Source organism: Dryobates pubescens, chromosome 7 (assembly GCF_014839835.1).
Source record: "Dryobates pubescens isolate bDryPub1 chromosome 7, bDryPub1.pri, whole genome shotgun sequence".
Taxonomy (NCBI): Eukaryota; Metazoa; Chordata; class Aves; order Piciformes; family Picidae; genus Dryobates; species Dryobates pubescens.
In genome coordinates this window covers 8,972,965-8,995,641 of record NC_071618.1, presented here as the reverse complement: position 1 = coordinate 8,995,641, position 22,677 = coordinate 8,972,965, and the positions used below count along the sequence as shown (strand labels likewise).

The window sequence follows — 22,677 nt, the reverse complement described above, 5'->3', positions numbered from 1 at the left end:
CCTGCTGGCTAACCTTCACCCTATCTTGTTGCTGAGCATGACATCATATGTTATTGGAATATCTCTTTGGTCATTTAGGGTCCACTATCCTTGCTGTGTCCCCTTCCCAACTTCTTGTGCATCCCCAGGCTGCTCACTGGTAGGGTGATGTGAGAGGCAGAAAAGGCCTTGATGCTGTGTAAGAACTGCTCAGCAACAATGAAAACATCCTGTGTTATCAACACTGTTTCCAGCACACATCAAAAACATAGCCCCATTCCAAGCTACTTTGGAGAAAAGTAACTTTATCTCAGCTAAAACAGCACAAGGAGTGTAAAAGGATGGTCTGGATTTCAAACTTGTCTTTGCAAAAATAACTTGTCCCTTGGTTTGTACTGGCTTGGTGACTATAATTACAGAAATTCAAAAATGTCATAGTCTTTTTCAATATTTCCAAACTGTGCTGCTTGGAATGTACTATAAATCCTTATCCTCATTAACTGATACCTGTTTTCAATCATATTATAGGGAGAAAAGGGTCTTCCAGGAATTGCAGGCCATTTTGGTACACCTGGCTCACATGGTGAAATAGGTGAGCTTGTTCTCTTACCTGAGTGCAGTTTGTATTCATTCACCATCAAATGCTCAGCCTTGAGTTCTGAAGAGTTTTAGGAGGTCTCTAAAGAGTCTTCATACAGTCTTACAGAATGATACTGTAGATGTGAAAAGTTTAATACTGTTGATTTCATGCATTGTGTACTGTCCATGGATAAATCTATCTATGGCAGAGAGGGGTGGCCGTTCTGGAAACTTTGTGGTTTTCATTCTTTAACTTATTCCTGGTTTATTCTAGAATTTTGCCTTGGAAGTTGCATTTCCTTCAAAGCAGCAGGAAATACTACTTAAATTGAAGCCTCATGTATTCATTTTTGCTTGAAATAGGTGATCGGGGAGATACTATAAACTTACCAGGAAGGCCAGGCCTTAAAGGAGAAGTTGGTGTGCCAGGCTTAACAGGTATTAATTCCACAGTTACTCTGGATGTATTAGTTTTCACATACTTAAGTCCACAGAGGAAGGAAGGGGGAGCTTACCATGGACTTTTGATAGCCGCTGAACCTGTCCTCTCATGACATGTCCTGAAGAGGTTCATCTTTTCATTATTGATTTTTTTTTTTAACTGAAATGTCTTCCTTGAGTATGTGCTATGGTTACCTCTTCAACTGAAAGTACAGTCATAGCAGAAACCATCAATCACTTGCAACCTCAGCAGTCTTAAGTTTTTTGCCATTGGTTGCAAAAGGAGTTAATATCAGACCATGATTTTAGAACATGGGATAGCAGAGTTCTGTTGATTTTGAATTGGGTTGACTAGGTAATGTATTAAAATTTCCCAGCACGTGCAACATACTTGAACATCAGTGTCATATTCCACATAATTTAAGGAATATTTAGAAAAACAAATTTAATGATGGTTTGGCTAGCATGCTGTAGACTGTTCATTCTCCTAGGTTATGCAAACACTCTATGATGAGAAGAATGTCTTTTTTTGGCAAGACCAGGACCCATTCAGTAGCCATCTTCACATTATGTGTGTTAGCTTAGGGTCATACTGAGGTTAATTAAAAAATGTACTGGTTTTGTGGTTTTTCAGGCACAAGAGGAAGCATAGGACAAAAAGGGGAAGGTGGCGATCCTGGTTTCCCTGGCATTGAAGGCCTCAAGGGCACACAGGGTGTCCCTGGCTCTGTGGGGCAGGAAGGTAAAATGTTCTTACTAACACTCCAAGGAATAAAACTGTTTTGAAAGAGAAAGAAAGGAAAAAAAATATTTTCTCTCAAAAGAAAGAAGGTAATGAAGTTTTTTATATGTTGATCATTCTGTAAGTTGATAAAGAGCAGTGGAAAGGATGTGGAACTTACAGTAGAACTCATTAAGCAATTTCAAAACCCTACCTCTACTTCATACTAGTCTTTGCCTTTTTACAGCAATTTCGTGTCTGGTCAAAGTGTTTTATTGCTGGCATACTCAAGTACCCTAATGGTGTCACAGTACCACAAGGATGTGGCTTCTCAGTGCTCTTTTGTGCCATATATTAAATCCATTTCTCCCATGACCCAGTTACTCTGGAGCCTTTGACCCAGGCCCATTGGCCAGCTCTACAAGAGAAACCAAAGTCAGGTTCAGCCCTGGCTGGATCATAAACTTGGGGCTTAAGAAAATGTCTTATTGCAGAAGGATCATGAAAATCTCTTTCAGAACAGTTGCTCCACATTTATTGTATAACTAGGGGACACAGTCTCAAGCTGTGCCAGGGGAGGTTTAGACTCGAGGTGAGGAGAAGGTTCTTCACTGAGCGAGTCGTTCGTCATTGGAATGGGCTGCCCAGGGAGGTGGTGGAGTCACCGTCCCTGGAGGTGTTCAAGAGGAGACTGGATGTGGCACTTGGTGCCATGGTCTAGTCGTGAGGTCTGTCGAGACAGGTTGGACTTGATGATCCTTGGGGTCTCTTCCAACCTTAGTTATACTGTGATACTGTGATACTACATAGCTTAGAAACTCCAGCCAAGACTGGAGCAATTTTGGCAGGTACCTTACTGTGAAACAGTCCTTGTTTGATCACCTTTCCAGTTGGAAAGGCAAAACAGATGCAGCAGAAGGGAAAACTAAAGTGTGTATATATTTAATTACTTACTGTAACTGGCAAGTTACAATAAGTTACTGGCAAGTAAAATTAGCATTTGAGTACAGGAGAAGCACACTGTATTTCTGAAGTTGTCAGAATCCTGGAGTTTGTAATTAATTGCTTTGTTATACCTTACCTCTCCTACCTTTGTTCTCTTCAATTGGATGAGCAGTACAGTGTCATACAATGATATTAGGAGGGGAAAACCTTCATTTTACTACCTGGGAGAATGAAGGTAGCAAAAGCCTATGTTTTGCTGTTGGTTTTAAGGACTCTCATAAGCAATGATTCACCGTTGTCACACAGGTTTGCCAGGGCTCGTCGGACCCCCAGGGCAACAAGGAAGCTCTGGGACACCTGGATCAAAAGGCGAAAAGGGAACTCCTGGCTGGCCTGGCTTACCTGGACAAGCAGGTATTCAGCTTCAGCTGTTCAATTGTGTCAGAGTGAGCACTTGCTTTTGTTCTGTTGGGGTAAAGAAGAAGAAAGGGACCTTTTTGCAGTTCAGAGTGGCAGGAGTTCCCTCTAGTAAACATTTATTCCTCATAAAGTCCAGGTGCATTAGTGAAGGCCCATGTTGCTCATTTCTGATTTATGGCTTCTGAAGGACTGGTGTCTGCTGAGTTCACTTCAACCGCTTGATGAACTCCCTCAACTGTATTCTTGTACAGTTTGCTGGAAACATTCACATTTTTCATGACAGCTGGGAATAAAACCCCCCAAAAAATGTTTAAGATGCAGCAGGAGTAGTGAAATGCAGTGTTAGAATATTATGATGTGGCATTAGGTAGCAAACAATATACTTGTCCTACATCATCATCCAAAACTGCAAATTGTTCCAGTATCTGCTGTTAAGGAGAAATGACTTATGGCTCAGACAGAATTCTGCTATCAAAACACAGGCAATAGCCTAAAGAGAAGCTGTTTGTATCATAGGATACAGAATCTCATTGGTTGACACATAATTCTTTAATTTACTAAGAGTAAAGGGCTTTTCTACAGTACAGTGAGAAACTGCCTTGCTTTTAGTAAGGTTCATCTATCTGAATGTGCATCAAATTTAAGTTAATACAGTTATGAAGACTGCCTGTATAGACAGTGAAGAAAGTCACTTATTTTTGTGAAGGCTGAGTTGTCCCCCAGAGCTCTGGCCACTGATTAGAGATATCTGTCTAGCTTCAACATCATGCTTAACACTTTGACAGGTAGAAATATTAACTTAGCAGCAGCAGCTCCAGTAGCTATTAGATATTTTGTTAGGGTTTTGTTGCTTTTTTATATGACACCAAGGGAATTCCTCCTTCATTATAATCACATTTAGACCCTACAATTATGCTGTAATTGTCTTGGTTTGAGGATTTTGGAAAACTAAATGGTTATTAAGAAAATTGTGACAGCAAGACTGGAACTAATGGCATGATACCAGACAGATCAGAGACACTTAGGAAAAAAACACAAAAATGTCACGTTGAGCTTATTGGATAATAAGAAAACTTGCCAATCAGAAAACCATGTTGTGGTGTTATTGTAATGAATTAATTTGCATACAATACACAAGATTTTAACACAGAGTATCCAGAGAAGGGCAACGAAGTTGGTGAGGGGTTTGGAACACATGCCCTATGAGGAGAGACTGAGGGAGCTGGGGTTGCTTAGCCTGGAGAGGAGACTCAGGGGTGACCTTATCACTCTCTACAACTACCTGAAGGGGGGTTGTAGACAGACGGACGATGGTCTCTTCTCCCAGGCAGCCAGTACCAGAACAAGAGGACATAGTCTCAGGCTGTGCCAGGGGAGGTTCAGGTTGGATGTTAGGAAGAAGTTCTATACAGAGAGAGTGATTGCCCATTGGAATGGGCTGCCCGGGGAGGTGGTGGAGTCGCCGTCATTGGAGGTGTTCAGGAGGAGACTTGATGGGGTGCTTGGTGCCATGGGTTAGTTGTTTAGGTGTTGTTGGATTGGTTGAGGGGTTGGACGTGATGATCTTCAAGGTCTCTTCCAACCCAGTTTATTCTATTCTATTCTATTCTATTCTATTCTATTCTATTCTAAAATCATCATTTGAGGGGGTGTTTGCCTCAGAATGTATACAGACTCATAGAAACTATTTTGACAATCATTAATGCAATTTTAAAACAGGCTTGCCTGGCTTAAGAGGAATCGGTGGACTGCATGGTTTACCAGGCTCTAAGGGCTTACCAGGATCACCAGGTAAGTGAGATTTCTGGCTGTTCATAGGTACAACATTGCGCTGGCTGCAAGTCTGGTCAGTGAGATCTTTGCAACGTGGCCTTCTTAACTGAGTCATCCAAAGCGCAGCATGGAACTTGCTTTATTATTTCAGGCAAACAACTTCATAGACTAGGTTCTGTCTCACACATGTGCTAGCACACAACTTCAATGCATATTTTCATGAGCCAGCAAGGTGCTCTTGTGGCCAGGAAGGCCAATGCTATTAGAAGGGGTGTGATCAGTAGGTCGAGAGAGGTACTCCTTCCCCTCTACTCTGCACTGGTGAGGATGCATCTGGAATATTGTTTCCAGTTGTGGGCCCCTCAGTTCAAGAAGGACAGTGAGCTACTTGAAAGAATCCAGCACAGAGCCACGAGGATGATTAAGGCAGTAGAACATCTTCCATAGGAGAAGAAACTGAGGGAGCTGAGGCTCTTTAGCTTGGAGAAGAGGAGACTGAGAGGTGACCAATGTTTACAAATATGTAAAGGGTGAGTCCTGAGAGGATGGAGTCAGACTTTTCTCAGTGGTGCCCAATGACAGGACAAGGGGCAATGGGTGGAAGTTGAGGCATAGGAAGTTTCATGTAAATATGAAGTAAGATTTTTTCACTGTGAGGGTGACAGAACACTGGAACAGGCTGCCTAGGAGGGTTGCCGAGTCTCCCTCTCTGGAGATATTCAAAACTCACCTGGATGCATTTCTGCTCTGGCAGGGAGGTTGGACCAGATGATCTTTCGAGGTCCCTTCTAGCCCCTGAAATTCTGTCATTCTGTGATAATTCCTTTCCTCTTACAAAGTTAAATCCTCAAGACTTTTTTTGTTATTGTTGTTGTTTTTTCCCCATTATGAGCCAATTTTTCAATTAACCTCATGTACCAATAAATCCCCTTCATCTATTTAGTAAATCCACATGCTCTATAGGTGTAGGTTAGCATGCTGATACACTGTTACATGTGGAAACATTTCGGCTTTCCTCCTAATTTTGAACAACTCCGCAACAGGTCCAGATGGCTACGGCTCTGCGGGGATGCCGGGTGTAGTAGGTGACAAAGGGGAGCCAGGAGAACCAAGCAGAGTGGAAGGCAGCCGAGGACCTCCGGGTCAGAAAGGAGACAGAGGCGTTCCAGGTTTGTATTCTGAAGAACAAGATCTCCTTACTATTTGTTTCAGCTGTGGGTGTAACAGTGTAGACAGCTCCTGATGTGGGAAAGGTCACTGTTTGGAGCTAGTGCTGCAGCTCACGCAGCCCTTCTTCAGAAGCAGCAATATCTATTGCCCAATGCCAGACAAGCCAACCCCTCCAGGACAGCCTGGGTCCTTCCCTGTGGTAGCAGCCTCTTGTAGCACCCACTGAGCAAATGCCAGAGGCTGCTCTCAGCCATCATCTCCCCTAATATTTTTAATGAGGCCTCTGCTACACAAATGCTATGAATTTTCTTTCTTTTTTGTTGAAAATCCACCCATTTTTACCTTTCTTCTGAAAGCCTCACTGTTCATCAACCTGTGATTGTCCCACTGATCCTCCTGGGCTCTAATCCATGCACAGCAGTTTACTCGTACCATTACCTCTTGTCCAATAGAAGTGTACAATCTTCTGGCTCAAACCCACCTTGTTGTAGCAGGCTGTGCTTATCTCAGGATGGTTCACCACCAGTTTTCCATCAGGGAGCAACTATACTGACGTTGTGGATGAAACAACTAATCACAGGGTATTTTTAGAAGGATTTCCAGAATTTTGGCTCTGAAAGAACTAAGAACTGGCATAGATAAAAAAACCTTACTGCCTTTTGCTTACTTGGTTCAATTGCTCATTCCTAGTCTTTTGTATTAGACTTTGCTGTTATTAACACGCTGTGCCACTTTAAACAAGATTTATTATCAAGCCCTGGGTGAAACACCAATTCCACTCAGCCCAGTCACATTTGTCTGTCAGAATTAATTTATTTAAAAACAAAACTTCACAAGCAAAAGAAATGTTGTGGTTTCCTGACAGCTTGAATGTACTTGAAAGAATAATCTGTCATTGGCAGACTTTTGACCATTTGATACTTTTACCTGTAGTGAACTTTGTGGATTCAAACTTTTGGTTTCAACTGACCCCCAAAAATTCTAAGTGTCTGTGATCCCTGACTCCACAGGACACAGAAAGAGCAACGCTGCTTACTTGCCTGCTTCAATAGAGCTATGATATTTTGAGTACTTCCTCTCTTGAATCAATAGTTTGAATCAGTCTGGAAGAAACAAGTTTATTAGCATTTCACACCATGAGATATAATTAGCTGTCCTGAGCGCTTTAACGCAGAATTCATATTTGATTGTTTTAAGGAAAAGACTCCACAATATCATCAGAAAAAAAGAAAACAAAAATCAGTGGGGACTGAAGCTGTTTTGCAGTGTGAAAACAAAAATCAGTGGGGACTGAAGCTGTTTTCCAGTTTGAAAACAAAAATCAGTGGGGACTGAAGCTGTTTTCCAGTGTGAAAACAAAAATCAGTGGGGACTGAAGCTGTTTTCCAGTGTGAAAACAAAAATCAGTGGGGACTGAAGCTGTTTTCCAGTTTGAAAACAAAAATCAGTGGGGACTGAAGCTGTTTTCCAGTGTGAAAACAAAAATCAGTGGGGACTGAAGCTGTTTTCCAGTTTGAAAACAAAAATCAGTGGGGACTGAAGCTGTTTTCCAGTGTGAAAACAAAAATCAGTGGGGACTGAAGCTGTTTTCCAGTTTGAAAACAAAAATCAGTGGGGACTGAAGCTGTTTTCCAGTGTGAAAACAAAAATCAGTGGGGACTGAAGCTGTTTTCCAGTGTGAAAACAAAAATCAGTGGGGACTGAAGCTGTTTTCCAGTGTGAAAACAAAAATCAATGGGGACTGAAGCTGTTTTCCAGTTTGAAAACAAAAATCAGTGGGGACTGAAGCTGTTTTCCAGTTTGAAAACAAAAATCAGTGGGGACTGAAGCTGTTTTTTGCAGTGTGAAAACAAAAATCAGTGGGGACTGAAGCTGTTTTCCAGTGTGAAAACAAAAATCAGTGGGGACTGAAGCTGTTTTCCAGTTTGAAAACAAAAATCAATGGGGACTGAAGCTGTTTTCCAGTTTGAAAACAAAAATCAGTGGGGACTGAAGCTGTTTTCCAGTTTGAAAACAAAAATCAGTGGGGACTGAAGCTGTTTTCCAGTGTGAAAACAAAAATCAGTGGGGACTGAAGCTGTTTTCCAGTTTGAAAACAAAAATCAGTGGGGACTGAAGCTGTTTTCCAGTGTGAAAACAAAAATCAGTGGGGACTGAAGCTGTTTTCCAGTGTGAAAACAAAAATCAGTGGGGACTGAAGCTGTTTTCCAGTGTGAAAACAAAAATCAGTGGGGACTGAAGTTGTTTTCCAGTTTGAAACTCCCATTCTTTATAGTTAGTCTAAGATGAGTCTGTGTAACTGTAGTTGAGCATTTTCTTTGCAGTACTGATTATTTCTTCTCTTCCTTTCAGGAATCCAAGGACCCTTTGGTCTTCCTGGTCAGGATGGATTTCCAGGGCCTCCTGGGATTTCAAATATATCGGGATATCCTGGTGATAAAGGCTCCCCAGGTCTAGACGGAGTGCCAGGTAATTCATGCTTTGCTCCCCTCAGGCAGCAGCAGAAGATTAAGTGCTGGGTCAGCAGCAGCAGTTATTGATATTTCTGTGCTGATTCATTAAAAGATCCCAGTATAATTGTTGGACAGAACTCATGGTACGCATGGTAATAGGGACAAATCCCTTGAAAGCAAAAGCCATTTCCTCCAGGTTGTCTTGATGGTTTGATTTTCATACAAATAATGGATTTAATCATCCAGAATTCTTTGAACAACTGAGGTCTGTGAAAGATTTGCAAATCTACAGAATATTTTCTTAATAATTTACAAATTTCTCCTATGTGAACCTACTGTGCAAAGCAAGTTACATCAGGAAGCATTAGCTTTGCTCTGTAAAAGTCCATGCTATAAGCCTGCCTCTCTCACACATAGGAAGAACCACTCTCTCTCTATTTAAAGGCCTGATACACTTGCTGTTTATTGAACTCTACAGTCATTTCAAACTGTAGTACCATGGTGAAGAGCTTGTAGAAGAAGTGGTAGAAGAAGTTGCAGGTGTCCCATTACCATCTTTACACCATGCATGGAAGTTTTTATGTAAACTCAGCAAAAAAAACCCCTTAGGAATGTTACAAATGCCTTACAACTGGGAAACCAGTTGAAAACCAACAAAATGCCTCAGTCTCCAAACAGAGAGGGAAACACCTAACTCTGCATATGAATTCCCACTCTCCAGGTAATCATTGGATTTAAAAGTAATAATAGAAGCAGTTGGGAGAGTGGGAATGGAAACACCATCTCCCAGCCAAAATGGTACTTTGCTGCATGCATCTCCTATTCTTATCCGCACATGATCCAACTTCATCAGGCAGCCCCACTCAAAACCCTAGTTATTGAATCCCTCTCTCCTTGGAAACAGGGTCCAAATGTTGTCTTAGACAGCAGAGGTAACCAAAGAGAAACATGCCAGGTTTAGCTTCAGAAAATTTGTAATTCTGGAAAAAGAAGATGTTCCCAGAATTCTCAAGACAGTGTGAAGTAGTTTGTATCCAGATGTTTAATTGAAGCAGTAAGATACATGGAACCAGAAGATACTGGTTTATTTAGCACCTGGCACTGAGTCAGATACTCTCTGCTCTCTGATTTCTCCCTAGTTACTTGGAGAATTTAGGATGAAGCAAAGAGGCACCTAGTTAACTGGGGCATTGGCTGGGCAGGAATAGCTCAGTGAAGGCTGTATCTCAGCAGACACCCCACTTCTGCCCAAATCTTGCTTGAGATAACACTATGCTTTGTGGGAGCTGCATGCTCTATTTCCTCTGCCACTGCAGCAGAAGGGTATGCCAGCCTGAGAGCAGGAGCTGGAGTGCTGAATAAGTCCATTGGGGAGCTAAGCATCAGCTCTCTGCTTAAATTAAGGAAATAAAACCTAATGGGATATGATTATGTAGCATCGTTATTTTCCCCTGTGCCCAAGTATAAAGAGACTACAACCTGTATGTGCTCTAAACAGGCTATCCAGGACTACAGGGGCAACCTGGAATACCTGCTTCACCAGGAAGCAAAGGAGAAAGTGGACTAACAGGTGTGACAGGAGAAATTGGCCAAAAAGGAAGTAGAGGTGATCCTGGATTACCAGGAAGACCTGGTGTTCCTGGTTACCCTGGACCAAAAGGTAAGGATGGGAAACGCTGATCCTGGCTGGGGGCAAGAGAACTTCTTATGCCACAATACCTTTAATAATATGATTTTTGTACTCACTTGATCTTTGTTGACCTGTAATAATGCCACCTGGCATTTTGTCTTAAAGGTCGTAAGGGCGAACAAGGTGTCATCGGCTTTATGGGCACAGTAGGATTTCCAGGTGATCTGGGACCTATTGGACCCAAGGGAGACAGAGGAGTAACTGGTGAGTAAGTGAAGTCAGATGCCTGACTCTTTTCTAAATTACTCATTTTGCAGCTCCACAGAGGTGATCTAACTGGCCCGGCTCTGGGCATGAGGTTGGGCTAGATGAACTCTGGAGTCTCCTGCAACCCACATGACCATGGCAAACGTCAGTGGACAAATGCCTGAATTTATCATGGGTGGTCAACTGTTTGCCTTTATGAATTTATTTTGTACTATGAGGTGCCAACTCCAAAATCAGAGCCACTTCAGGAGGTAAAAAAAAAAACCAAGAATTCCTGATCTAATCATCTTACAGAATAGAAGTATTGGATATTTAGAACTATCTTTAAAATCCTTCACTCTGTCTAATCCATCATAGCTTTGTGCCTCCTGAAGCCCACCAAAAAATGGAGCCAGACCTCAGAGAGCTGCTGGCTGCACGGGCAGAACTTTCCAGGTTCCTGCATCATAAATGAGGGAGCCAGTAGCATCATTCATTTCCTTCTGCTTATCTGCATGCTGTCCAGAGAAAACAATCTCTATACTCATACATGTTCCCCCAGTATAATAAATGCAGCTTCTGTACTGAGGGTGGTGAGACCACAGTCCCTCTCTCACATATGTAGTCACGTAACATCAACCTATCTGTAGATGATGGCATAGTAAATAAAATATGGGTTGTTTTTTTAAATCAAACTATTTCATCGTGCTTCTAATCACAGGCTTTCAGGGCCCTCCAGGCTCTCCTGGTCTGCCCCCTGTTCCTTCAAGGCTGGTTGCTGAGCAAGGTTCACCAGGCCCCCGTGGAAATATAGGACCTCAAGGAAGCCCAGGAGATATGGGACCTCAGGGTCCACCAGGTGATCCAGGTAGGAATCACACACTTGGAATGAAAGCTTAGTTCCCCTTAGCAGAATGAGGCCAGCAGAGCACTGCTTTGGCATTCTTCTGCTTTAAATTCTGTAAGTCATAAAGGAGAGTCTTTCAAAGCTAGGGTCTTTCAAAGCTAGGGCTTGGCTTTCCTCCTCCTCCTAGCACTCAGAAAATAAGCAGAACTTTGCCATCACTCACACAGTCAAAGCAACACCAACTTTCTTTGGTGGAAATGTTCTGTCAATCCAGGGAATGTAGTGTTGTTGATGTGTGGACCTGATGAAGTGCACCTCTTGCTACTTGCCTTATCAGAGATGCATGGTGGTGGCAAGAGTAAAAGATTGGGGCTGTGGGACTTGTGTAGTCTTGATCCCAGCAGTCAGTGTTCTTTGCCTGAGCAAGAACCATAGGATCTTGCCTTTAGCATAAAATGGTAAACCTGGTAGATAGGACCAACCATGTGCATGTTGATACCGCTCCAATCACTGTGCTTGTAATCATTATTGATACAAGGTTTCAGAGGCTCACCTGGACAACCAGGACCCCCGGGCAGGGGTGGCATTCCAGCTCCTCCCGGCTCCAGAGGTGAACAAGGAGCATCAGGGTTTCAGGGTCCAGTGGGATTTGAAGGTAAGAGATGTCGCACAGCACTTCTTCCCTCTTTCCCTTTTCACTGCCATAAATTGTTCTGTGGTTATGATGTCACTGGGTAGGTAGGAGGGGGAGAAAGTTTCTGTCTTCAAAGCTTCCTCAAAAGGACAACTAACTTTTAACAGTTACTGAAAGCAGTATTTTTGGAATGCATTTCGATAGATGTGGGTATCAATCCACTCGTGTGAGTGAGTTTGTTTTGATCTGAGTGTATTGATCTGGGCCCCTCAATTCAAGAAGGACATTGAGACACTTGAACGTGTCCAGAGAAGGGCAATGAGGCTGCTGAGAGGCCTCGAGCACAAGCTCCACAAGGAGAGGCTGAGGGAGCTGGGATTGTTTAGCCTGGAGAAAAGGAGGCTCAGGGGAGACCTTATTGCTGTCTACAACTACCTGAAGGGAGGTTGTAGCCAGGAGGGGGTTGGTCTCTTCTCCCAGGCAACCAGCACCAGAACAAGAGGACACAGTCTCAAGCTGCACCAGGGGAAGTTTAGGCTTGAGGTGAGGAGGAAGTTCTTCACAGAGAGTTGTTAGCCATTGGAATGGGCTGCCCAGGGAGGTGGAGTCACCGTCCCTGGAGACGTTCAACAGGGGACTGGACGTGGCACTAGGTGCCATGGTTTAGTAGTCATGAGGTCTTGGGTGACAGGTCAGACTTGATGATCTTTGAGGTCTTTTCCAACCTTATTGATTCTATGATTCTATTTCTGCACTGGTTTTCTCTTAAGTATTTCAGCCTCATGTTCTATCACAGTATCACAGTATCACAGTATCACCAAGGTTGGAAGAGACCTCAAAGATGGGACTGGGCAGGTGATATTCAGGTGGATGATGTTGAGGGAAATGTATTTATGAAAGAAATACCTATGTCCTTTCCCAATCAAAGAGCAGAATGATTACTACCTTAATTAGCTAAGTACACTGAAAAAAACATATTTGCAGAGCATAGTTTTAATCATATGAAGCAAAAAATGCTAGTTAATTTTCGACTAGTACAATGTTTTAAAGTAAAGATATGCTCATCTGTACTGTACAAAGTATGCTTATCAGAACTTTTTATGTGACTCCCTTGCTCTGAGTGAAATACATCATCTTAGAAACCAGGGAGCCAGATCCAGCACAAATCTACTTCAAAAGCTATAATCTAGAACAGCAGCTCCTTCATGGATAACTTACCATAGTTCCAGCGTAAGCCCTATGAGGAGAGGCTGAGGGAGCTGGTGTTGCTTAGCCTGGAGAAGAGGAGGCTCAGGGGAGACCTTATTGCTGTCTACAACTACCTGAAGGGTGGGGATTGGTCTCCTCTCCCAGGCAAGAACAAGAGGACACAGTCTCAAGCTGTGCAAGGGGAAGTTTAGGCTTGATCTTAGAAAGAAGTTCTTCACAGAAAGAGTGATTGCCCATTGGAATGGGCTGCCTAGGGAGGTGGTGGGGTCAGTGTCCCTGGAAGTGTTTAAGAAAAGACTGGATGAGGCACTCAGTGCCATAGTTTAGTTGATTAGTTAGGGTTGGGTGATCAGTTGGACTTGATGATCTTGGAGGTCTCTTCCAACCTGGCTGATTCTGTGCTTCTCTGATCAGCAGCTTGGCTGGGATGTAAGCAAGCCTGGGAGCATTTTTATGACAAACTAAACCGTATTATTTCTTTCCTCCCTCCTTTTCTAAGGTCAGCCAGGCCGCCCTGGTAGCCCTGGGTTGCCAGGCATGCCGGGTCGCAGCATTAGCATGGGCTACCTGCTGGTGAAGCACAGCCAGTCTGATCAAGAGCCAATGTGCCCAGTTGGCATGAACAAACTCTGGAGTGGATACAGCCTACTGTACTTCGAAGGGCAAGAGAAAGCACACAACCAGGATTTAGGTACGTGCAGGTATTGCTGACAGCAGCCTAAATGCCATTTCTCTGGCACAAATAAATAAATAGAAGTTGAAGAAAGCTGGAATGAGAAGATTAAAATTGTATGTCTGCCAAGTGTCCCTGAGAATGCTTCTACAAGTCATTAGCATTGTTCAGCTGGTTCTGTAAAGCCAGTGAATGTTGTTCTGGAACACAGGGGTTTACTGGCACATGCCTGGGAAGGAGCAGGAAACTAAAAATGTGCACTGTCTTCTGAGAGAATGATTGCCATAATTTCCTTTTTATTTTCTAAATTCTTACAGGGCTGGCTGGCTCCTGCTTGGCTCGTTTCAGCACTATGCCCTTCCTCTACTGCAACCCTGGCGATATTTGTTACTACGCAAGTCGAAATGATAAATCCTACTGGCTCTCAACTACAGCACCTCTTCCAATGATGCCTGTGGCAGAAGATGACATTAAGCCATATATCAGTCGCTGCTCAGTTTGTGAGGCCCCAGCTGTGGCAATCGCCGTCCATAGCCAAGAAGCTTCTATTCCTCACTGCCCTGAAGGCTGGCGCAGTTTATGGATTGGCTATTCCTTCCTTATGGTATTTGTTCTCTATTTCGTGCAGCACTGGGGTTTATGTTTGAGTCTTAGATACTAGAAAGGGGTCTCTGGTTTAGAGAATTTTTTGTCAGGATAGCCTCTGTAGTCTTTATGCACAAAGTAGTGCTTTGGAGCAGAGCATAGGGACAGCTGTGGATTGCACTGAGGTGCAACAGCATTTTCCCAGCTAAGGACTGGGAGTTAGTTATTTACATCACTCTTAGGAAGCTGCTTTGGAGATAAACCCAAAATTTTTCCTCTTCTTTTGGAAATCTAACTTCATTGATATTTGGTTGAAGATTCAGACTCTGAATTCTTTCGCTTTGTCAGGAGACAGAGACAACCTTTTGTTGTTTTTAAAATTAAAACTTTACTGTTGTATCTCCAGTGGCAACAAGAGCTGAGCTGTGTATCCCATGGCTGTATATCCCACAGCTTACAGAGTTTCCTAGATCTTGTGATCTCACAAATAGGATGTTACGGGAAAACTTAGTGATAGGTGTGCAGCAGAAAACCTACCAAAGAGCCTGGCCTGCTTTCCTTGCAAGGCTGTACAAAGGGATCATGTAAGCACTGGAGGGACTGACATGATAAAAAAGCAGCTAGTGAATGTGTTAGTGAATGATCTGACAGATGTGCATTTTTCTGCCTTGCTTGACATACGTGAGAGTCAAAACCTGCAACAGTATGGCATGTTTTTAACTCATTAAAGACTGAACTGAATGCTAAAAGAAAGAGGGTTAGGAAAAAAAAAAATCTGGCTGAAAAAGTCATGAAAGAACAACAGTCAATCTTAGTAACAACCATTTGTTTGTTAAAAGCCAAGGGGTTTTGGATTTGGGGTGGTTTTCTTCCAGAAAATGTTAGGGCAAATCTGATTTTCTTCATTTAGTTACAGAAAAATTAAAATGTTTCGAGAGGATAGGTCAAATTTTTGACCAGTCTTACATCTGACCTTTCTTTTTACTTCTATAAAAAGCCCTGATACCAGTCTCATAGTTACTTCACCAGAATTCCAAGGATCAGTTAAATGTTTGCAAAGCAGCTCTGTGTAAACACTAAGCACTGTTAAGAACAAAGTTGTAACCTTAGCAAGACCCTTTTGCCAGGGTAAAGTCTGCCAGCACCATGGAACACACCGTGAGAAGAGTTCACATTTTCCCTGCTAGCATTCAAACCAAACGAAATGTGTGGTGTACACAGTTTTGCTTCTCGGGCAGTTATGGAAGAAGTACAGCACTCTTGTGGTTATCTTAGAGTACATACTGCTTTACTTCCTTGGCTTAAATTTGTTAGCCCCTTTCCCTGAGTATGGTACAATCACAAAGGGAGTCATCATGGACTCCTGCCTAAACAGCCATAGAAGACAGTGACATTTCGTATAGCAAGGGCACTCCACTCTCATGCATCCCAGAAAGGTGGCATTGCATAAGCACTACAGCAGGATGAAGAGCCATGGCCAAGAGAAGAGATGAGAGGCTTAGAGTTACTGGTTGTACACCACCAGTGCTCATGCTGAGGCTGTCAAGTGGAGTCTACTCCCAAACCAGGCCTCAAATAGCATGTGCAGTTTTCACTAACTACTATTCAGCTCCAACTGCAAAGGCCTCAAAGCTGTGTGGGGAGCTATATGCTGCTTCTTACTAACTTTATTCCTGCAGAGGGATGACAGAAAGGATTGGTTCCTAGACTTCACAGTTGAGCAAATTTTGCAAGACAGCTGGTAGGCTGGTGGGGATTTTGGGGGGAGATAGTTGGTTTGTTGCTGTTTGGGATCTTTCATTCATGTGGGTTTTTTTTTTAATGGCTACTTAAAGCTCAGCAATATCTTCCACTAACCAGAGATCAGAGTCCTTTACTCTGTTAAAAGGTAGCCACTTCTGTTACTCATTTATATGAACACAGTGGGCCTCTCGCAGCATAAACCAAGCCAGCCTGTGCTTTCTTACTATGGTGTTTATTAAAACATAGGCAGGCAAACATGTTCATCGTGCCCAGACTTCTCTCTGCATTTGTCAACTTTATTTCCCTACTGTTTTCTTTTATATTGCAAAGTCCTTCCGTTTCTTAACAGAAAATTTAACAGCTTCACTTAAAAATGCAGCTGTACAGCTCATAAAGGGCCAGCAAAAATGTTTCCTTTGTTAGTGATGCCTTTGACAGAGAAAAAGTAACACTGAGTTCATTACCACAGTATATGTCAAAGGTAGTAGTTGAGTGGTGTAAAGATGCTTGATTCTGGTGTGATTTACTGTCAAAGAAAATGTCATAGATGGACCGAGCTATTTCTGCAGAAGCTAATTTTGTTTCCACAGGGCTCCTCCTGTGCAATGCAGAGTAAGACAGACTTCATAATTAGGGAAATTCCAGTTACATATATGGTGGAAAGTTCTCAGTGAGGGTAATCAAAACAGTGGAACAGGCTGCCCGGAGAGTTGGTGGAAACTCCATCCTTGGAGGTATTAACAACTTGACAGTGCCCTGGAGCGACCGAGGGCAACTTTGGAGTCAGCCCTGCTTTGAGCAGAGGACTGGCTGAAGTGACCTCCAGTGAGCTCTTCCCACCTAATAATTCTCCAGTTCTAGTACTTCCAACAGTGAAAAATCTTAACTATAGAAAAGACGTTTGTCAGAAAAGTTTAAAGTGGTATCAACAAACGAGCTAGTTTCTTTGTACAGCTAAAGCATGGTGAAACCCTTAAGCCTTACAGAGTTGCAGGATTAGCTGACTGTGTTCTGGAGATAAGAATTAAGAGCAATTGCTGTAGTTTTTCTCTTTTTCCCTGTGTAAGTTTTTGACAGTATTGCCTGAGGTTGCATGCTGAATGCTGCCCTCCTTGTCTCATTTAGCACACTGCTGCTGGTGATGAAGGTGGAGGACAGTCACTGGTTTCCCCTGGGAGCTGCCTGGAAGATTTCAGAGCGACTCCTTTCATCGAATGCAATGGTGCACGTGGAACCTGTCACTACTTTGCAAATAAATACAGCTTCTGGCTCACTACGGTTGACCAGCCCTTCCAGAGCAAGCCTTCGGCAGATACGCTCAAGGCAGGACTCATCCGAAGCCATATCAGCAGATGTCAAGTCTGTATGAAAAATTTATAGAAGTCTTTCACAGTATAAGGAACCTGCTTATCATGTAGTTCTTATACAGTGAAACCCTCTATTTGAATAAGTCATGTTGGTGCTTTTTTAACTTATTACCTCACCTCAACAGCTGAATGGAAAAAGTCTTTTTTAAAGTGTCTGTAAAAGCAAGTAAGTGTAACACAAATTAAGTCTAACTCCTGGATCTAGTGCTGTGTTCTCCTAGTATATAGCATGTATACAATTCTGGCTACTCTAACATTATGTCATTTGCCAAATGATGCAAATACTCACAGCTTTGAAACACCAGAAAAAAAACACCCCAACTTTCAATAATAAATGGTTACCTTGGTCAGATACATACATTCTTTGAAGTAAATGTAGCAGGTATCTTTTCTATTTACTCTGTTTATTACAAGAGCAGACACTAACAGCTGCAGTTCCATAAATTAACACAGGGTGATCAAAGTGCTAAACCCTTGCAAAGTACTGAAAATATACTCTGGAAAGTGCCATGCCCAGCACAGAAATGTAACTTTGATTTTAGTATTTTATGCTTGGGCGTTTCAAACACACCAAAGCAATAATCTTTTCAGTGCATTTGTTGGGTTTGGTTTTGTTTGGTTTTTTTCCCAAGCCTCAGCATGCTTCAGCACTTAACCACCGGCAATAGCAAAGCAGCCCACAGGTCTCCCAAAGATAGTGACCACAAAATGCAACTCTTTTTGTTTTGGTTAGGAGAGTATATGATGATGGTCAGCATTTTATTTTCCAAGCTTGATGATTCTTTTATAGACACACTCCAGGCCAAAGGTCTCTTGCTCCACAGCAGTGACACAGAGTGGTTTTTCCATTGCAGATATTCCCCTCAGCAGCAAAGCCACTCATCATGAACAGATTTTAACCATATACTGCTGGAGCAGCTATTAGATACAGGGTAGGTTTTGCAGGGGAGCATATTGGTCAATGACCTTAAAACAACTTCCAGACATGCCAGTTGTCTGTCTGAAGGCAAAGGACATGCAGCAAGAGGATGAGCACCATCCCAATTTACACACAGCCACATCTACAAGAGCAAAGGGGAAGGAAGCAAGCTATTCATTTAACATCATCATTTCCCATAGAGAACCATGCCATTGCCTGCCAGGCTTGATAAATGGCCAGAATGGCTACCTATTTCCTTCTGCAGAAAGAAGCAATTTAGCCTGAATTTGTTTGTCACTACTGCAAGACAGGGGGAGAAAGAAAGAATCATCTGCACCTTTCCTATTCATATAGTCCAATTCTATACCTGAATGCTTAAAACTGAGAACAGAGACTTTTATAGCAATGACAGTTGATTTTTCAACAGTTCACCTCACCCCTGCTTCAGGCGCTTCTTGGCTTTTGTAATTGCATTCCATGCTCACTGTATCATAAATAAAACCTGGATTTCTTTTTTCTACACCTCCATTTGTTGGTGATTTACATTTTGTAAAAGGGATTTTTCTACACAATGTGTGTGGTCTGCTCTTGAGTGACTTCCTTTGCACCTGAGGAATTAGAAGAATCACTACCAGAAAGTTCCTTCCACTGAAATTTATCTGTTAAGAAGAATGATTTAAGCCAAGAAATGGTGATGTTGCAGATTAAAGCAACATGTTATGCATATTCTTACAACATTCAGGAAGCCAACATTAACCAAACTTGACAAGCATTACCCCCTCAAAAAATACACACAAAAAAACTAAGTTGAAGTCCTTTAGTTAACACACTGTCGGACCTGTATTAGTTGTACATGTAATTAGGTATGTACACAAACAGGGAAATTACCTGACCTTGAAGAGGTCTCTAGCCATGCTGTTGCTTTTTAAAGGTAGCCCTGATACAAACTAATCACACCAGTATTTGTTTCAGCTAAACAAATTGTTTTGAATTGAAAATGTTGCAAACAGCGTGGGGCAGACCTGTGCTGTATTCGCCAGTTCTTTTGAATTACAGGTGACAGTGACAAACAGCCAAGAATCAGCAGTCACCTCTTCCCTGGGTTGCCAGCCGTCAGTGGTTGCGAGATGGGCACACACTTATCACCTGCAATTTTTACAGCGGACAACTCTGGCAATGCAGCCCCTTCAGCACTGAAAAAGAATTCACATGGATCTTACAGAAATCTGTAAAAACAATTATGGCCACAACAGCAGTAAACTGTTTGGGCTGTCATGGGTATCAGATTGCCTTATCTTCCTGCACAGCTAATGCTTTTAAATTATTTTTGGCATGTAGAACTTCAGCACATGGATCTTTCTCCAACACCTGCTTTGCTTCTTCATTTTGTCTTGCACAAACCATCCTTAGAAAGTTTGTTCAGCGTGGCAGTGGCACAGTGATGAGTTGAGCGCACAGGCATGGTGCAGGAAGAAAAAACCAAATTACAAAATCCCACAAGGTGCCAGGCAGATTTGAAGTTCTGTACTTTGCTTGTGTATGTCATGTGCTTCGTATCCTTGTTTCTCAGAAGCCTGCGTAATCGTTGTTTGAGAAGGGGAGGGAGCTGATGCGTGCAGACACGTGGAACGCTTGGTGCAGCCAGAGGATTTCACCTGGTGAGCTAACTCAGAGAACTGTATGGAGGGGAACTGACACAAACAGCTTCTTAGCTGCAAGTTTACATCCTCTCCTATGAAGAAAGACTGAGCGTGTTAGGGTTGTTCAGCCTGGAGAAGAGAAGGGTCTGGGGAGACCTTGTTGTGGCTTTTCAATAAATAAAGGCAGCTTATAAGCAAGATGAAAAGAGACCTTATACAAAAGTATGTATTGACAGGAAACAGGGCAGCTGTTTTCAAACCAAAGAGGATAGATTTCAATTGGACAAAAGGAGGACATCTGTTATGAAGAGGGTAGCAAGACACTGGGACAGGTTGCCCAGAAAAGCTGGGGATGCCCCATCCCTGCAAGTGTTCAAGGTCAGGTTAGAGGGGGATTGGAGGAGCCTAATCTAGTGAAAGACATCCCTGCCCACAGCAGGGGGGGTTGCTGTAGATGATCTTTTAAGATCCCTTCCAACACAAACCGTTCCATGATTCAGTCATCCCACTTCCAAGAAATTAAAACATTTTTATATGGGAAAAACTCAGTGACAGCAAAACAAAACTGCCTTTTTACTGAACTATAGTGCCCCAGCCTCAGATGTAAAAGAACAACAAGTGTTTTGCCTGGGTTTGGAGCAGAAGGTTTGACTTGGTCAAAGTGTGCCATTTGCTTCCCACACTTTCATGTTTGAAAACACACTGAAGTATAACATAAAACTGAGCCTGGAGAATCTAGAGATCATATTCCCCTTCTGTAGGCAATAGTGCATCAGTCTGTATCAGCACAGATGTAGTGAAGTCAGGATAGCAACATCAGTTGACACCATTTCCTCAGAATGCATCAACTAGATCAGTCGAGTTCATTCACACCCTACCTGACTGGGCTTGTTCACAGCTACTGGCAATAGAAAATCAGCAAATAACAAATTGAAAACATGACCCTGCAACAGAAGGTATCAGATTGCTGCCAGAAGAGGAGCAGAGGTCACTGCTTATGTACTGATGGCACCCCAGTGCACCAGTACGTAAGTTGTAGCAGTTAATAGCAGCCCCTCTACCCACGCATGGGCCAACAGCAACCTCGGTCTTGCACTATCATCACAAAGGGCAGGAAGCAGCATGGCGCCTTTCCAACTAGCCTGGCACAGACCCTCACCTGCTTGCCTTGCCATCCCTCCCTCCCCATCAGGTCACAGCCTGGCTCAGCTATCACCTCAGACACAGGCAAGCCTGTAGCTCACATTCACACAGCATGGCAAAAAATATAACCCTTTTGATTTCACTGTTCAAACACTTCACATAATCCAGACAAACGTAACAGGGAGAGAGAAGAAAATAAATACTTGTGAAACAAGGTTTTCCCCAGAGGCAGAGAAGACAGAGCACCTGGGTCCCTGCTTTTGCCCTGCATTGGCAGTCCTGGCAGGAAAGGGTTTCCCTTGGCTCCAGCAGCACAGCCATGACCAGCCTGGCTCCAGGTTGCACACCAAGGTTAATAATGGGGAAAACAATCCCACATTGTGATGCAGAAGAGCTAGTATCGAACAGATGGATAGCACAGCCACTGCTAATGCCTGCATTAACAGGCCCAACAAGCACTGGCCCAGCTGGACTAGTGGCCCAGCCTACAGCTGCTCTGCTAAAAGTACATCGATTGCTAGATTGTGAGTCTGTTAAGATGACAAGAGCTAGAATAAGTGTACATCAGGACAGTTCCTGTGCTGCCAGTCCTTACCCTGCAGATTCACTGCTCCTCCCCATTAATAAGCCAAGCTGAATTGTTCTGGTATAATTACATAAGACAGGGAGGGTAAGTGCCTTAGTGGGGCTGGGATATCAGGATGCACTTCCTGGAGCAACATGGAAATCAAGGAATTCATGTTACGATCCTTTAGTAAGCACAAGAGCAGGTCATATTGTATAGCTCCTCTAGGTCATTAAAAAAAAACAACCAACAACCAAAATAAAATAAACATAAAAAACCCAAAGCACTGCTAAACAGAGGAAACAATCAGCAGAGTTTCAGTGTGGAGGATTGAATTGTGCTCTCTAATAATGCTTGCAGACATGCACAGGCACTGCTGTGGCAGACAGAGCATCAACACTGGGCTGTAAAAATGGAGCTCAGCTACAGCAGAGTTTAAATCACCAGTAAAACTGAAAAAAAAAAAAAGAAAAAGAAAAATCAATCTCCAGAAACCTTCAAGATTTGTTTCAAGGCACAATCTGACTTCAGAAAGTAGTAAAAAAATGGGGATAGCAAGCACACCAAGCAATCCCCATCTCCTGACCTCATCAATCGTTCCCATGTATTACACAGCCTTCAGGTTCTGCTGTACAACTTGACAATTTCTCACAGGTTGGCAGAGTGACAATTTGTCATAACTCAGACATTCCTCAAAGAACAAGAGCCAGCAGCACTCAAAAGCCACAAAGACCACGCCAGAGAAGTGCTGCCCTATGGACAAAAGCACAGCATGCATGACTGGCTCCTGCAGCAAATCTTTCAGTGAAAAAACACAAGTTGGAGCTTTAGGAAAGACTACGAATTCTTTAAGATCTCATAATAATCACATGTTGGTGCAACTGAATTGCAAACATTTATACCTTAAGAAGTGCTAGATGGTAAATTTACAAATATTTTCCCAATTCTGTACCTTCTGAATGACCAGCCCCAAAGAATACATATACATAGAATAA

The 22,677-nt window shown here is 42.8% G+C and overlaps 1 protein-coding gene across 1 annotated transcript in view; it reads left to right on the top strand.

The window, feature by feature from the left end:
- COL4A2 (collagen type IV alpha 2 chain) overlaps positions 1–18,419 on the top strand; it is a 151,226-nt gene extending 132,807 nt beyond the window's left edge. Inside the window, exons 34-47 of the mRNA XM_054162871.1 lie at positions 508–571; positions 922–996; positions 1,634–1,741; positions 2,972–3,079; positions 4,805–4,876; positions 5,902–6,027; positions 8,381–8,497; positions 9,980–10,141; positions 10,277–10,375; positions 11,079–11,225; positions 11,743–11,859; positions 13,547–13,738; positions 14,038–14,324; positions 17,174–18,419. Of these exons, the coding sequence (XP_054018846.1) occupies positions 508–571; positions 922–996; positions 1,634–1,741; positions 2,972–3,079; positions 4,805–4,876; positions 5,902–6,027; positions 8,381–8,497; positions 9,980–10,141; positions 10,277–10,375; positions 11,079–11,225; positions 11,743–11,859; positions 13,547–13,738; positions 14,038–14,324; positions 17,174–17,428 (1,929 nt within the window). The 3' untranslated portion in view covers positions 17,429–18,419. The remainder of the gene's footprint in view (positions 1–507; positions 572–921; positions 997–1,633; positions 1,742–2,971; positions 3,080–4,804; positions 4,877–5,901; positions 6,028–8,380; positions 8,498–9,979; positions 10,142–10,276; positions 10,376–11,078; positions 11,226–11,742; positions 11,860–13,546; positions 13,739–14,037; positions 14,325–17,173) is intronic.
- The last annotated feature ends 4,258 nt before the right edge of the window (positions 18,420–22,677 follow it).